The 18,339-nt window shown below is 40.9% G+C and overlaps 1 protein-coding gene across 1 annotated transcript in view; it reads right to left on the bottom strand.

Annotated features, from left to right (window-relative positions):
• prkar1b (protein kinase, cAMP-dependent, regulatory, type I, beta) overlaps positions 1 to 18,339 on the bottom strand; it is a 62,253-nt gene that overhangs the window by 10,867 nt on the left and 33,047 nt on the right. The window contains exons 5-8 of the mRNA XM_054607296.1: positions 14,178 to 14,239; positions 10,566 to 10,612; positions 5,204 to 5,362; positions 648 to 708 (exon numbers count right to left, since the gene is read on the bottom strand). Of these exons, the coding sequence (XP_054463271.1) occupies positions 648 to 708; positions 5,204 to 5,362; positions 10,566 to 10,612; positions 14,178 to 14,239 (329 nt within the window). The remainder of the gene's footprint in view (positions 1 to 647; positions 709 to 5,203; positions 5,363 to 10,565; positions 10,613 to 14,177; positions 14,240 to 18,339) is intronic.

Genomic DNA, 18,339 nt, shown 5'->3' on the forward strand with positions numbered 1-18,339 from the left:
AAAAAGGGAGACGCAGAAGAAAGGAGGTGAATGAAAAGAGAGTGGATCTCGCAGAGACGTTCTCCTAAGACCTGAATTGAGTGTATGTGTTTACTCAGCCAGCTAATAACTCTGTACAGGGGGCATGGCCTTACTCTATGCACCACACACACACAATCAAGTGGAAAGGGATGAGATGTCAGTTCCAATTGCAACTCTTTTTGAATGTCTGAATGAATCTCATTCGCCGTTCCTCTCCGACGGCCTGTGTATGCTGGTGTTATCCAAATTCCGGTGGGAAAAGAGAGGCTTATCTTAACTCCCTGTTCTTTAATTGTCCACGCAGTGACATTGCAGAGTGTGACTGGCTTTAGTATGAGCAGTGCGAGAAGATTAGGACTGTACACACATACCTTACTCAGCTGTGGGCCCTGTGTGACAACGTGCGCCTGTGTTTATGTGGGCTAATCTACAGTATATATGTTGAACTCGGCAGATTTAACTGCCTGCACTCTGGACTTTCTGACCCGGTGTTTAAATTAAACCTGAAACGCGGCATACACGTGCACTCTACACTACACTACTGTTGTAATAGCAGAATTTAACAGTACAACACAAACTGAAATATTCATTAAGTGATACATTTTTGTACATATTCACAGACTTACCAAGGATGGACACCTTGCTGAGGAATTCTTCATACATCTTTCTCTTCCTCAGTGTGCTTCCCTGTAAGACAAAAAGAGGAGAGACATTCACCATTAGACACACTCTCTCTGAAATTGTATGGTAGGAAATTCTAATTGTGATTATTCTGCAACGCATTGTGATCATTATGTCTAGGCTTCAAGAGGAGGAACTGGTCCAGGTTCTAATCTAAGCAAATACTTTCTACTTTGAGGAGTTGCAACTGGTGAAAAACTGTTTGTTGTCAGATAATTAAAATTTAGAAGCATTCAATTACAGGCAATGATCCGTTTTTCAACTGAAACAGTATTTTCAAACTGATTTTGAAAAAATGTTTTCATAGGAAAGATTATTATTTCCATTTATAACACTTTTCTAGGCAATATGTTCATACATGATCCGTGTACGATTTCTCTCTTTCTATCTTTTTCTTCTGAACTCACAGATTTTCATTTAATCTTGTGCCCGTTCACTGGTCATGTCCAATTGGAGCACTCTATATTATGGCTGTGAATTGGCAAAAATCTGTCAATACGAAACGTATCATGATACAGGGGTTGGATTCAATATATTGTGATCCATTGTGATCGTGTAAGCAAGCACCATTGGATATAGTATCACAAAACATAATACTGCAGTTATCAAGTGTAATCAATAGCAACAAGTGGTCTTTATGGCTTACTCAGAACGCAACAAATATCAGTCATGCCACATTACCTAAAAAAATATGGAGAAAATTAAAATTGCAGTTTGTGGTATTCTTTCACTAATGGTGTTCTGCAGTTCATGGGGTCACACTAATGGAGGTGTGTATCACTTGTGTGGTAATGTTCATTGCATGTGTGGGTCTGTGTGTGTGGCCCACCCCGCCCAAAAGGCATGGGGACTTTCCCTTCTCTGCCTCTGCCATGAGCATCAGGTGCTTCCTGACAAGTCTAGACCCAGAGGACCCCTTCCCTAACGGCACTTCTCCTTTTTTTCCCTCTTTCATTTCACCGAACCACTCGGAGAGAGCGGGAACATAAAGAGAAACAGAGAGAGTGAGGAGAGACGATCTTGTCCGCCCTGTGTCTGCCTCTGCATATGGAAATGATATATTGAGGCTTGGGGTGTCTTTAGTGCATAAGTGCCCGAGTCCCGCTGCTGCCTCTAATTTCATATAATTTCACATTTTGTCTTAAAGGAGAGAAAATGTTCCCAAGTGAGCCAACGTCAAGATCAAAATTGTAAACAACTTGATTAAAGGAATTCTAGCCTGCATCGCCTCCCTCCTGGATAAATGATTTGTGTGTGTGTGTGTTTGTGTGTGTATGTGTGTGTATTTGTGTGCATGCTGTGTCAGTGTGTATGTGCGGAGCATGCAGTCTGTTTTAGGTTCTGCCACTTATGTTTCGTTGCTGTCTCTGCAGAGATGAAACTTCATGCTAATTAAGCAAGCAAATACAAACACTCACACATGTATACTCTACCTCTGACACAATCTCCCACGCACCCACAAACACATGCACTTTCCTCAAAAAATGTTGAGTTGGTCTCCTGATTTCATAGCTTCCCCATAGAGCTCCTCAGACAGGCTTGCTGAGCTTAAAGGTTTACCGTGCGTACATGACATTACAGTACACAGCAGGTCTGATTTATGCGACTGGTGAAGGAAGGGCTGGGTGGGCCAACACAGGGGTTGACCGAGCTGGATGGAATGAAAATGATACTTTTCTAAACTTCTGATTTCTGATCCTAATTTATTTTGTCGGTGCACATCTTTCCACATTCTCTTTGCATGTTTTTTATCCGTCCTTATCCTTATCCTTCCTGTCTACTTGGGAGGGCCTGAGCGCATGTTTTAAGTACAAAACTCCCCTACTCTCGTTGTCCACAATGTGTTCGCTCATCCCGAGGTTAAAGATGAACCAGCCTCTGTGTCTGCTCGCTGTCTTTGAGGTAGAATCATCAAAGAGTTGAGGTGTGGAGCGAAGCCATGCTAAACCAACCGTACCTCACGCCCCATCACCTTCATCTCTGTCCAATGCGAAACACAGACACCCCCCACATCCCTCCTCATTTCTCGGTATAATTTCCCCTTGTCTCCTTTTGTCCTGTGTTCTGTTTGTTGACAGTGGTCTGTCAGTCTGTTAATTACTTTGTCTGAAGCTTTGCGTGTTTAAAGACTAAGATGACACAACAAGGCGGGTATTGTATGACTGGCAGCAACACAATGGAGAGAGTGTGTTAATCAAAGGGAATGGTATTACATTGTTTACTAAATGCACTTCTGGATAAAGAGGAGGGTAAGATTACTGACATGTTCATATTGTTATCAGCATCCTCAGTGGTTGAAACTACGGTCCAGGGGAAAATTATCGACAGTGACATGCAAACATGTACATGCTCGAAAATAAGGCTCATTTTCATTATCAATTGATCCTGATTAAATTATCATAATATTGAAATATCAAACCAAAGTGAAAAATGTCCCTCAGAGGTTCTAAGATCCGGTTTCTTAAAAAATCTTTGTTGTCCAACTAATAGTGCATAATGTTAAAGCTCAAACAAGAGAATAATTGCAATTTTTGCTTGATAAAACAGAAAGGATTAATTTATTATCATACTTGTTGGAGTTTTATATTAAAATGGACTTAACCCAAGATAAGTTGGCATAATGATTTGTAAACTTCTCTTAGGTTGACAAAACTTAAAATGTAGCTGAACCCTCATCATAGAAGAACGTCAAAACAAAGTTTTATGTGACCAGCAAAAGTTGATAAAATGTGAGGGATATAGCTGCTTGATACAATTAATCAGAATATGTCAACTAATCTACTTGATCTAGCGTACTGACTTATCTACATATCTAAATGCACAAATGTAAAACTTTTCAGTCAAGGTCTTGATCACACTTTGTGGAGATCCAGCAGAGAAACAGATGTGCAAACAGTGAAACTGATGGAAGCTGCAGCACACCTTCCTGAGCTCCTGACTAACTAGCTGCAGTCATTGGCACTCTGCATAATTTTACTGGAAAACAAACACACACACACACACACACACACATACTTAGACACACAGAGAATGCTCATTGTTTTGGCCTAAGACGTTGCCAGAATACCGCGCTTTAGAAAAAACAGCTTTACAAATCATTGACAGCAATAATTAACTACAGGTTCACATAATTGAATTCTGCTTCACCCCGTCTCCCCTCCTGCTGCTGCTGGAAGGAACGAAGGAATGAGAGAAATAAAGAGAATCCTCTGGAATAAAAGGTTACCGGGGCAGACTGTGCCCTCGGTTTAACTATGTGCTTAAGAGGTGACATGAGTGCTGGGCAGACCTGCGCCAACTTTACATTGAGCTGAAAGGTCCAAACACAGCCATCTCTGTGGGTTCAAACTGTTTGACACAGAGCAGAATGTTCACTTCTGATGAAGGCTTAGATGCACACGGGTGTTTGGAAGGTTAATTGGAGGCTAACTCATTTATTTGGAGTGAAGTGTGAGGAACATCTAAGGAAGTATTTAGTCGGGCACAAAGACAGAAAGCAGTCATTCTAACAGCACCCACAATGTGTGTGTATGTGTATGTGTATGTGTGTGTGTGTGTGTGTGTGTGTGTGTGTGTGTGTGTGTGTGTGTGTGTGTGTGTGTGTGTGTGTGTGTGTGTGTGTGTGTGTGTGTGTGAGAGAGAGAATCAGTATGACAGCTAGGGCAGAGCACCTTGTGTTTCCAGTTTAAACATTTAGACATTCCTGTTAGATAAGCTTCTGGGGCTGGAAGTGTGTGTTGAGGCATTAGGGTTGACCCTCTCTCTCCTCCACAGCCCTCCCTTTTTCTCCCCGTTTTTCATCTACCAACAGATGTAAGGAGACATTAAAAGCGGAATGCATGTGTGAGTGTGTATTTTGAGTATAAAAATGAAATAAACCGTTTTAAGTGTTTAAGGAGTCTTAAGTGTTTGAGTGGGAGAAAATATTACAAGTGGGGGATCACAAATGATAAGAGTGTAGAGACTCTGCTACCGTACTTGATTATTGTGTGCGCTTCACACTTACATGTGTCCTCCAGTGTACTAAAGAAATGGAAGACGAAGGCTCCTAACCAGAATATTTTGTTTGTCAGCAGTTTTCTATGATTGGGTCCTCATGCTGTTTATGTTGGTAATGTAAAGCTGACGCAATGCACATTCCTGCCAATGGTTTCAGAATAATTCAGAAATCTACAGGTGGAGGTAACAGTCAAGATAAGCTGTAATGCACCAGCAAAGTCAGGTAATAAGAAGATTAAAAGCTAGTTAACATGTATCTAAACAATGCAGGATTAAAAATGTGTTTTAAAAAATCAGCTTTGCAAAAGTTTTATGAGGAAAGGAATATATACAACATGTTTGTTAGACCTCAAGGATACACAAAATGCACTTTGGTAAATAGCACTAAATTGAACATAACTACTGTTGATCTACAAGAATAATACATTTAAAAACATGACTACCCAACCAGGTTGCAACACAGTATTAGCCTAGACTATAGCATGTGTGTCGAAGTTTGTACCATGAGGATGCGCCGGTAGCTGTCTCGGTCGATGCCCCACAGTTTAAGATCAGTCTTGGCCTTGACGGTCGCAGCTCTGGGAGTCCCATAGATGAGGGCCAGCTCTCCAAAACTACCTCCTTCTCCAATGTTGGTCACCCACTCCCCGTTCACATACACCTGCAGAAAGGACATGAAACAGAGTGATGGAGAGGGTGTTATTTGAAATTCTTTATTTTTGTCATTTCATTTCTCTTTTTTTTGTCATGGCATTTCTTTATTTTTGTCATTTCCCATCCTGAGTGACCTTCCTAAAACTTTCTCCTCCCCCTCTAACTTTCCTCAGTTTCCGGGCAGTTTGATATGCTGACTTGGCTTGTCCCTAAGTGTTTGATCCCCAATAAGCCCCCAAATGAGACCCTCTAAAAAGCCCTCTATCCCTCCTATCTCTCCATCCAGTGCTTTTATTTCATCTGTCCTGCCTTTGATTTGTGAGCGCTGGAGGACAGAAAGCCGTGGTAGACTTTCTTGGTCCGTATGGGCACTTGAATGCTTGTTCACCTACATGCAAGTGCACACGCACACACATGCACGGCTCTATTTAGGCCAGCCACTATAGCTCTACAGACAATACAAGCTCATTGAGACTCATTCAGGCTGTCTCTGGGGCCGTTACGGTTTCACCTGTCGACACACTATCCTCTATCTTGTTGACTTAATAACACAGAGAGAAAGGAGAGGAAGGGAGAGAGGGTTTATCCCTCCGGTGGCAGTGAATTGCCAGAATTGTTGCAAGCCATTATCCTAGGCTCAGAGAAGACCACAAGGGACTCATCCTTCACTATAAACTGGGATGGCTTCAAAGAGACGCAGACTGCTGGCTACGGTTACGTCAAGCATAGAAGAACAATCATGTGAGTGTTGCAAAATAGTTACGTCAGCGCCAACAGTACAGGTTATAGTATTTTTTCACTGCACAGTTTCCCGTTCTAGTACTCAAGTGTCTCCTAACCTGCAAGGCTTTGTTCTGTCTTCATTGTTGTAAATTTGATCCCATAAGGTTCCGACACACACTTTTAAGCAACTCCAGGTCAGGACAAAAAATCAAACAATCAGCACTTTGTCCTAATTGGACCAGGAAAGAGTAAAGCTGGAGCAAAAAGGTTGTACATAAGGACTGCATTTGGAAACGCTTGGACTGTATTGAGTCAGCACATTGCAAAAAGGTAAAATGGAGTTCATAATGAAACAATTGGGGTCTTGAACCATGTATGCTGTCTCACAGCTGTCACTGAATTTCCACGTTGCGAATGTCTACAGCAAACTGTGTGTGGCTGGTGGTAATTAAAAAGCAACAAATCAAAAGTCCTGGAAGGTGAAGGAGTAGAGTGTGTTGCTGTGTATTTCTGTTTGGAGTTACTCAGAGTGTGTTTCTCTGTGCATGCCCCGTGGGCTGCAAAAGTGTGTGTGTGTGAGAGGGTCTCTATTTGTTGTCTGTTTGGCAGTAATTATTTAACTGATTCCCCAAATGTAATATCTACTAATAATGAAATAAGCATAATTGCTTGCATTAAGGTCAAAGTATCATAAGACCTTTGCTCACAAAAAGTCAGATAAAGTTATTTGAGATTAGAAGGCACTCTGTAACACTTTAAAGTGGGCAACTGTTGGTTGCAGATTGTAAACACAACATTTAAACTTGGCCCCTCCTCCCCTGGACACCATTTAATTAGCGGCTTCTTGGATGTATTCTTATGATTTGGCACCTGTTCATAATGTTTTTATAGAGGTTGGCGCAGAGAAACGTCCCGAACACAGCACAATACCAAATCCCGGCAGAGGGCAGAGTCTCTGCAGACACCACAACACACTTTTAGTGAGTCATAAGGGATGACCCACTCGCAATTTTTCTAGCATATAATAATAAATGTGTGTTTACGACACACTGTGCTTTACAATTTTGTCATCTATCATCTGTTTATACACCAGTAGTTATGGGTGCCCACAGGAGGAGTTAAAGTTGTTTACAAATACATAAATAAACCCATATATTCACTCACAACTACATTATAGAGTGTTACAAATTATTAAGTGGGTAGTTAAATGTTTGTATACGGCTTGCATATGTTAAACACGTGACCTTAAGGGTTACCAAATCATATTCAATTACAAATAGATTCCAACAAGATTATCTCACATTGTGGAATGAAAGCTTTAATTTCCTTTGTGGTACACCCATATAAATACAGGCCAATGTCTGTAAGTGAATATATTTGTGTGCAGACATGGAAGGGTGCTTTCTGTGTTCAGTGGCGGTGGTTTCAGGCAGTTTATGGGATGCCAGCAGATTTACACCCCTGTCTAATGAGAGACATCTCCACACTTTAATAACCTCGGCACTGAGCTTGAAGTAGTTTAGTGCAGGAGCTGTGGTTTGGAGGCAGCAGCTATCTGCAGAGATAGATTGGGTTGTTTGTAGGGAGAGGTGAAGCACGGGGCTGAGGCAAAGGATAGGGGTCTTGCAGAATGATAAGATCCTGGCTGTGGGTGCAGCTTCCTAAGATTCACTGTTGGCAGACAGAAAGAGGTTGAAGTCCCAGCTGAGAGCAAGCCAAACAAAGTGATGCTGCAGCTGGCGGACTGAGCTCCAGACCAACTGTGAATCTAATAGAGCTACTATGAGGACAGTTTTATATGAAAATATAAGAAAAATAGCGTAAATATCAAATATCACCAAAGGGTATGTCACTTTACACTTCTTCCTAACCAGGGGCGGTGCCAGGTCGTTCATTCAAGGCTTAAACCCTGAATGTTTGGAGTGTAGGGAGCAGCAGAGAGGTAAACACTGCATCCACTACAAAACATGAACTGTAGTGTGGTGCGGGAGTTAAAGAAAACCCTTTTAATATTAAATAATAATATAGAGGTCGGAGAAATACTCAGATCTCTACTTAAGTAAAAGTAGCGATACTATAGTGTAAAATACTTTTGAAAGTAAATCATGTATAAGAGATATAACTCAAGTATGAGTACAAAAGTGTTTTAATTTATCATACTCCAAGAACCAAACTCATTATGCAGAGTAATATATATTGGATTATTGATTATAATCATCAACCCATTATTGTGTTCATCACTTTAATGTTGCAGCTGGCAACGAATTTAGTTCATTATAATGACTTTATATACTGCTGGGTATTTTAAAACATAATAATGCATCATCATTTATTACAGAGGTTGAATATATTTGGTATTTATCTGATTCTACAAAGTAACTAAAGCTGTCAGATAAATGTAGTACAGTAAAAAAAGTACAATATTTACTTCTGAGATGTTTTACATGAAGTGTAAACTAGCATAAAATGTGAATACTTAAGTACAAGTTCTTCATCATTGTACTTAAGTTCAGTAATTGAGTAAATGTACATAGTTGTTTTCCACAACTGTTGTGGTACATAAATATATATAATAAAGTCAATAAATACAATAGTAATAGTTGTGAAGTTTTTCTGTTACTACTGAATATAATACTAATTACCAATAACTATAAATATTTTTATATCTAATGCATAATTATCGGGAAAGTAATCAGAAGTGTTTGAGATACACACTTAACACTTAATAAAAAAATGAACGGTGAATTTAAATAAGTGCATAAAAAAGCATAAAAAAGAGTATGCTGGACAAGCCCTTGTTTCTTATCAGTTTTCCCAATGAAGATTTCCTAACCATCACCATGTCATTTGTTTGAAAAACACTTGTAATGGCTCTATTTTCTGCTACACCAACAACCTGTTTTTACTGATCAAAATTGACTTTGACGTCCTTGACATTTCCGTTTTCCCCTCTAGTCAGCAGTCTACATAAAGGGAGATTAATTTACAAGATTAAGAAGTGGCATATCTCATATGATCAACAGCTCCCTTTTCATAAAGATATTTTCAAAAAGGACAATGTGTTGTGAAATTGGGGAGCTGCTGGGGAAGCTAGATTATAAAATAACTATTATTATTCTTGCAGTAATTGGTAGTTATCAGTCTTCATTACAGCTTATGTAATTGCAAGTCTATGTAAGATATCACAGTGTACAAATCACAAAACTGTATTATTCTAGCTGAGGAAATGATCCAGTCTTTAGAAAATTACGTCATTAAGAAGAAATAGGGTTATATAAGGTTTTAAAGTTACGCAGCTTAGAGATAGCAGTACGGACCGACTTGTGGTAAAAGGCAAAGCGTTGACAACCAACTAGACAAAGTGGTTTCAACACACTGACTGGTTGAAAAGAGACAAGCGACAGATTGTAAGATTAGTTGCGAAAAAAATAAATAATCTTTTCAACCACAAAAGTCTCTTTCGTGAGAGTAAGATTATGAAACACTGAATATCAGATCTTACACAAGACTATCAAACGGGGAAGATAGCTGAATAAACAAGGGAAACATTAATGGAAAGAAAAAGAAGAGAAAAAAATTGTGACAAAACAGACTAAACAGGCAACATTTCATTAGGTCTAAAACCCGTTTCAATACAATGTTAAAAACCTGTTCAGTCTAATAAAGTTGAGGAAATATAATCCAGTGTAAAGATATTCCCACTTTTTTCCTTTACTAAATTTCCTGTCTTGTGCCTCATCTGTTCATACAAATGGATGTGGAACAGATACCCTTCTGTAGAAGACAGCCAATACTGATTCACCAGTAACTTATCTAATCACAAGATATCACCCAAAACAATGGAAGTCAAAGCAGCAGCGTTTGCATAGAGTTAGCTGTCATGCAGTCTTTCTATCAAGGCACCATCTCAGTATTTATACACTTCCTTCTCTCCGTCTCTCAGGTGGGCTGACAAGGCACGCTCGGCCAAGCTTGCCAACCTGCTTCTCTCCTCTTACCCACTGTGTCTGTGATCACCGCAGTAAGCGGATAAGGTCACTTCCTGTTTAACTTTCCGTCAGCTCCTGTTTTATCTCGGCACTTAACTCTATCGCTCCGCGTCTGGCTCGCTAAGACAAAAGACGTTCGCAGTTTGGCTCCCTTCACAGTACGCTGGACTCTATAGCGCCATGTTCAGATTGCCATCAGAGTGGAAACGAACTTTGAAGAGAACAAAACATGGGGGCAATCCAATACAACCTGTCCATTGTTGGATGGAAACATTGTCTCAACATGAGTGGAGAAGGCTGGGTTTTCCCAGTGAGTCAAAATCCTTCATATGGCCTGGCCTTGAAAACAGGTGAATAAGTGCTGTCACACTTCGCACTAGATTCCCTTTATTTATAATGATTTGCTTTAGCCAACTTGACAAAAAATCTAAAGAAGTTACTCTGAACAGAACTGTGTGTTTTTTTGTGTGTGCTTCTGTCTCCAGGTCAACCACTTACGTCCACTTCACCTTGGTCAATCACATAGAAGTTGTCTCCTTCATCGCCTGGAGAGAGAGACAAGGAGAAACACAGGAGTTTGTGAGAGAGCAGGAAAAAAAGCAGGAGAAGTACCAGTAGCTTACACTTTTTATAACTTCCACCTCCTGCTTAAGTACTCAAAGGAGGATTTTTAAACCATTGAACCTAAATGGCCGCATTAAGAGATTAAGAATCATTTGTCAAACACTTGGAATACCACTTTCTGTGAGCTGGGGAACAAAAATAATCCAGAGACTTCTACATAAACACACATTTTCACATACACTCCTCCCCATGCCTGTCAACTTTTTTCTTTGGGTCTTTATGCTGCTGCCTCCTCCAGCATGCATATTTCACTGGGCTTGGCAATATCTCTGTTAAATAGGGCTCTTGCCAGTAAACAGCAGTGCTTATTAATGGTGCTTGTGTAGCTTAATAACCTAAGCATGCAGAGTGACAACACCTCAATACAATGTAAAGTACAGAGACTCATAGTATGCAACCACAGACACTAGCTTAATTGATTCTGTTACAGACATTCCTACTCTACTCAGAAAATTGACACTGACACACATTTCTATTTGTAGTTCTATATGTTTCTTTTTTCGCAGGAACTGAAAATGAGGCTGTTATGCTCAAAACACACCACAAAAAAAGCGAGAATTTGGTGTTCTTAGATCCTTAACACTACAAGGGGAAACAATGTTAATGGAATTGCACTTCCCTGCTGAGAATTACATGAATTAGATGAGAAGATTAATACCTCATGTACATTGGAGCAAGCAGCCGGTTAGCTTTTATTAGCTTAGCACAATAACGATGGAGAAAACAAGCAGCCTGTCCAAAGGTATAAAATTAGCTTTGTAACACTTCTAAATCCTACTTAGTAACATATTACGTGTTGTTTGTTTAATTTGTCCAAAGAAAAAGGTGGAAATCAATTTGCCACTTTATTGAATGGGAGCAGAAACGTCCTGGAATTTCCGCTGGTTGCTTGGCAACAGTTCATAAAATGTATAGCTATTCCTTTTAAGGTACCAACAAAGAAGTTTGTGCCTATTGTCTGCTTGTCAAAAAGACATAACATGCATCAACAGTGGTTACAGCTAGATTTTTATTTGCTAAGATCACAATGTATATTTGTTTGTTGTTTTGTGTTTCCTTCATCTCTCACTGGCCAGGTCCGCCGCAACTAATCGCTGAGTAGCTATCAAATGTGCATGACTGGCAACGCAAAATGTTGTCTGCTTGGCTGACTGGTTCCCTGTTGTGTCATTGACAGGGGCATGCTGGGCTTTCAAAGCTAACCCTTGAAGAGAGCCATGGGATCTGGTTGGTTGATGTCCACTAAAAGCATTTAGTCTGGAGATAAGGCTGAAAAATGGCGAAGCGTTCCTTTAATTATGGTATCCGTTACATAGGGCACAGGGGGAAATTATGAAAAGGGCCTGACAGCCACATACGAGAGCACTGTGGTGAAGCTCTTACAATGAGACACAAATGCAACTCCATTCAGAGGTACAAGTGGGTGATGATGCATGAGTTTACATGACACAAGTATGCATGCGTGTATGCATTTTCTTGAGGGTGTGTATCGCTGTGTGTGTGCATGTAGTGTTCTTGTGTGTCCGTTCACCTGAAGAGTTGAAAGGCTGAGAGCACCCTGTGTGTAAAGTTCACAGGAGTTCACACGGCTAATTAATACTGAGTGGAGAATGCTCGTTTATCATACAGCTCTATTTGTCACACAAAACGCTCCTTGTCTGTCTGATGGTCTGTCCCAGTGGAGACCCCAGACACACACACACACACGCACACACACGCACACACACACACACGCACACACACGCACATACACACACACACACAACCTGCTACAACCTGGCCCTCTTCTATCTCCCTCTCTCTCTCTCTTTCATCTCATCTATCTCTCTTTCAATTCCCTCTCGCTCTGTCTTTCCTTTCTTCTACTCTTCCTGTCTTTTATCACATTGAAGCACATACACACACATGCGGACACACTTTTAGTGGATTCTTTGTTTTGTGCCCTTTCATTCCCCCTATGCTTGAGAGTGCAGGCAAATATTTGACCAGAACGTGCACACACACACATAGGCACACACACACACACACAGGCGGGATGGTGTACTCAGTGTGGCCTCGTTTCAACACTAGCTAATTGCCGTTAACACTGTTAAGGTTCTTTGGCTTTGCTCAAAAGGAAAGCATGGGTTGCATCCTCAGCCTCTGAGACGATTCTTACCCACAATGCTGTATAATGCACCATTAAGTTATGAAAGATTACCATCTGTCAAAACAGATTCCATGTTGAAAATAGTTTTTCAAAATTGGAATAGAAAATGTTCCTCTTTACCAGAGAACCAATCACTGATAACTGCAAAATGATATATATATATGTCAGAAACAGCAGATGAAATTAACTTGATACAATATGATAATATAAAACAATGAAAATACCTCTATACTCCATTTTGTATTGTATTTTATATTTGAATCTCCCTCTGTTTGAATACCACTCGAGCCACATGGTCGATAACTCCTAGCAGTGTCTAAATAATGTGTGATGGGCCAGTAACGGGTGTTTTTTTTTTTTTTTTTTTTTTAAAGCTGTACAGTAGTCCAGACATTAGCGATGACATCAGTGCTCTACATACTGTATACCATACTCTATAGTGTGTGTATAATAATGGGCTGTCTGGGACTGGGGGCCCCCCAAAGTTAGCTAGACTTTATTATCACCAAATTAGGACTGATATACCCCTGGATGCTGTCTTAGTGTGGGTGGGAGTGACAGAGCGAGTGTGTGTCCAAACAGACGATAGTTTTCCTTCACTTAATGTCTAAGAGTGTGTGTTTGTATGGTATGCTCCACAAGTACAGCCTATGTGCAGGTGTGAACACAGCATTATCTGAAAGTGTGAGAATGTGCGTTTTCTTTTTTTTTCAAATGTGTGATTAAACATGTCTGTGTCTGTATGTGATAGGAGTTTGGGGTGGGGGGCACTGGAAAAATACAGTCTGGCCCTGCTAAGCTCTGTGTTCCCTCAAAGTCCAGGGATGACTAGAGTGAAGGCTTTGAAAACTGTGGTTAGGCAGAAGAGAGGGACCTGACATCTGGTGCAGACTGAGGGTATGAGTGGGGCAAAGAGAGGGACACGGAAGAAACAAAGGAGTGGTGGGCCAAATGAACGTGAGTAGCAGTCTCAATAGATGCAATTTATATTTAGATAAAGAGACCTATTTTTATGGCAATGCAACGACTAATGCAGGCAACGCTCTGACTGCATGGTATTTTGGTGGCCAACGCAAGTTACACAGGTGGTAGGAGTGCAAAACAGGTAAGAGGTTAAAAGACAATGAGTTTTGGGTGTTTTGGCACAAAACATGACTCCGCTGCCAATTTGATCACTAACAACAAACCAACGACTTGGAGCAAATGGGCAGAAATACAGAAAGTTCTAACACTGGTAACAGCCCAGATCTCTAGGATTATTTACTACTATAACTCAAAGTGTCATTTACTCCATAGGTGCACGGATAAATTTACCTAAACAAAAGAGTTGCACATACCTTGCTGGATGACTGTTTCCCCCGCGATGTGGGTGACTGGGAACATGGCGTCAAATATGTCACTGAAGGAGAAACAGACAGAGAGGGAGGGAAGAGAAGGGACAAGGAAAGGAAAAAAGGAGGGAGAGCATGGTTATTTCCAACATACCTGCTTTTTACAGTAATGTACACAAGAGATATTCTAAATTGTTGACTCACACACACACACAAAGGTTTGTACCGAGAAAGAGCGGCATGATGGGAAAGACAGGCGAGCCATCACCACTGTATCGACTCTATCAACCAGTGGCATAGCCAGAGAGACAGGCCTGAGAACTCTGGATGACCCCCCACTCACACACACAAACATACACACACACACACACACACACACACACACACACACACACACACACACACACACACACACGCAAACTTGTACTTAATGCACTCAACTGAATGTGTGCACAACAGATTTTTTCATCATCATCATCCACATCCAAACAAACACCCACTATTTTCAGTTAAAACCATCATAATTAACAGACGTATGCCAGTAAGAGCATATGCGGTTTATTACAAAAAATCAACCACAGTTTTCATTTTCAAAATCCTTTTAAAAACATAAATTCAAAACATTTTTTTTTGAAGATGGCATTTTTAATACTTATCTATAACTACTGGTGTTTAGACTGAACTTTGTTAAATGTAAGTCCTAAACAGAAGACATTATTATCATCAGATCAAACAGCATTGCAACACTTCAGCCACTTTCTCTGCATCTTTACATTGTCTTAGTACTAAACATAGGCTTGAACATAACTCTGTGTTGTTTGAGTGCACGATCAAAGCCCGTATCTCTGTGTGTATCTTTTGAAAGAGAGAAAACAAACAAAATGTTGGCTGTCCTAAGCACTTAATTTCTGTTTCAGCCCTGCAGGAAAAGCGACTTTTCCTAATCGGGCCGTTTAAATGCATGAAGCCTCAGCAGATTAAAGTTCCACTGCTGAGATGTGTTGGGACAAGAGAAAACTCTTTTCCTCTCTGCTTGTCTCGCACCTTCAGGGTATATTTATCTATCTAATCAGTTGCATACCACCCGTCTTATAGAGAAATATAGAAAAAACAATAAGAGGGTCAGGCATATCAAAGACATACAAGACCTGCTGAGTGAATGTTTGGCAAGTTTGAGCCCGTTCTCCGAATATGTGTGTGTTTCACAGAAAGAGTGCATCAGTGTGTCTGCGTCTGAGTGTATATTGCCTTTTAAAAACACAGGTTCGTACAAAATAATGTGTGGGTGTTGAATATGTCTGTGCTCATGACAGTACACTCGGCAGCACTTGGGAATGAAAACGCTTACACAGCCAAACATACCTAGCTGCCCACTGAAGACATAAAAGTGTAGCTTTACATGATACTCACCAAAAGAAACTTAAGGTCAACAGATGTTTGGGAGAGATCTGAGGATGTTATTGAGTGGTTTGGAAGTGAATGGACCCTGCTGGTATTTGTTTATGTGACACTGAATGAAAAGCAGACTTAAGAAGGTGCATTTGGACCAACTACAACCACAGGTAGTGCATGTTCGATGCAGCTGGCCACTGACTCACACACACACACACACACACACACTCACAAACACACACTTGCGTGAATAAAAACACACTTTCTCTTTGAAGTGTAAAAGCGCAGGTTAAAAGATGCACAGACACACTTCGGTACTCTCATATACAACTCAGCCTCCATGCATGCACTGCGATACTATGGATGAAACCAGAACAACTCAGTTGTGCATGTCAACACACAGACACACACACCAAAGTACAACAACATATTTTGAGCATGGGCATTCTTGATGAACACATGCATACTGGCACTCTCATATGCCACACAAACCCACTCGCTTTGATGGTGATTAGTCAGAGCAACATCTGCAAGAGAGCTCTCAACTTTCCTCACATCTGTGACCACCTGCTCTCGGCGTGGAGTCTGTTTATTCAGGGAGCTGGTCATGTATAACTAATAATGTGTAGTCTATGACAATAATTACTTTAGCAAAAGAAAAAAAGTCAACAGGGAAGACCTATTCATTTTGAGAACAGAGTTTAAAAGACAGGGAAAATCCACGTCCATGAATTATGTTAAAATCATATATTTTATGGGACACAACATATTTCAGTGCTATCTAACTCAGGGTGGGTTGTATTTTTGGTATGAAACCTTTCATAGTGGTGATGATGATGCTGTTGATGATGATGCATCAGGCAGTTAGTAGGATGCTCGAGCCTGAGACACAAAGTCATAGCGAGAGGATCAAAGGTGAGCAAACCTGCGGTTAGGTAATTACCCTTGACCACCTCTCTCTTTCCATGCCCTGCCTCCCGCTGAATGCATCGGTGAGCTCAACAAAGACACTTATGAAGGTAATTACTTCCCCTCATCTCTACCTGTCCCTTTTTCCCCTTTCTTCATCCCCAACTTCCTCCCTGTCTGTTCTCGATCACTTTTTCTCTTCCTCTCCAATTACCTCTTTCTTCCCTCTAATTCTCTCGTTGTCCCACCTATTTCCCTCATCTCTCGGTCTATCACCCCCCCTCCCTGCCTGTCCCAGATGAAGCGATTAATCTTGTCCTTTTTTCCCCTACCTGTAGCCCCTCTGACCTTATGTAAAGGCAGAGCACCCCACTAACAATGGATGTGCTGTTCTGACAGAGACAGACAGAAAGAGAGAGAGCGAGACAGAGGGACCCTCACAGACTCTGATGGGGCTAGGAAGTTCACCTCCACCCTCGGGAGGAAGACAAGGCTTGTGTCGTGGTTCAGATTTGTGGACATACTTCCATACAACACATGTGGATATGCATGTAAGAACACATACTAAGAAAAAATGCATCCATGTAAATGTCTAATTGTTATTTATTTTCAAACTATCCTCGCTGACATCATTCCATTCCTATTTTAAATTCTTAGAATCTGTCTCCCTGAGCACACATGCACAGTTTTTAACCAGATGACATCACCATGATGTGCAGCGCGTTGCCCTTATAAGTGTCTGTTTGTAGCGGAGGGAGGTGCAGCTAGAGTTAATAGCCCTTCTGTAATATTTTGGCAATCATGGCAGTGAAGCAGCAATTTTAAGTTCAAGGGAGAAACCGATGATGCCAAAAGATGCAGTCATGGGTGGAAGTAATATCAAAATGGATGCAATTACAGAACAGAGACACCTTTATGTAACGCCCTGCATTGCATTGTGTGGTTCTCAACATGAAACTGTTAATTGTGGTCAGATTAATCCATCCACAAGAAAATGTAGCTGCCACGCCAGGTTGCAAGTTATACATCTGTAGGTGTCTGTTAATGCGAGAATGAATGGAAAAGCTTATGTGTGCCTTCACTCTCTCTTATACACATGCACACAACAACGCAGCTCCGGCCTATTATTGCTCTCAAACGCCCATAAAACTGTGGTTAGCTTAGGGGATTTCAGTCTTTAATGAAATAAAACCAGGCCTGATTGTTTAGGCTGGAAGCTTGTTGTTTTTTCTAGATGCCGTTGATTGCCTCCTCTTAGTCTCTCCTACAACACAGCTATTTATTTGTTGTATTTCTTACATTACTGCCTCAACACAAAGCACTGCCATTATGCAATTAGCACCAAGGGGCTCTTTAACAGTGCAGCGTGCCACCATGTCTTTGTGTTACTTAATGGGCCGCAGAATGTTGAGTTACACAAGCCCTTAATGGGGAACCCATCCAGAATGCGCTCGTCTGAGTGGAAGACGTTTTGCAATAACTAAAACAATCAACAACTGCACCGCATACGGGAACTTCCCAGCGCTCCAAGTTGTATCTTGGCTTGGCAGAGAGGGCCGACTGGTTTGGCTGGCACACTGTTCATGCCATTAGGACGTTTGAAGGATTAATTTTTTACTACCACAGTTGATAGTAATTCAGATTGCTTATTCTGGCAGATCAGAACAATAGTCTTTGTTTCCCAAGTCTGCAAAAAAAATTCCATGATATAAGCACAGGCTTGAGGAATATGGGTACGTTTGTAGGCTGAGGAAGGCAGCAGGGTGAGATGTTGAGAAAAAACAATCCCTACAGGGATCCGCTGAGCATCATACGAGGTAGCAATAATCTATTGAATGTCAGAATCATATACAAATTAGCGTTGTCA

The sequence above is a fragment of the Anoplopoma fimbria genome, chromosome 11 (genome assembly GCF_027596085.1).
Source record: "Anoplopoma fimbria isolate UVic2021 breed Golden Eagle Sablefish chromosome 11, Afim_UVic_2022, whole genome shotgun sequence".
In the NCBI taxonomy this organism is placed as follows: domain Eukaryota; kingdom Metazoa; phylum Chordata; class Actinopteri; order Perciformes; family Anoplopomatidae; genus Anoplopoma; species Anoplopoma fimbria.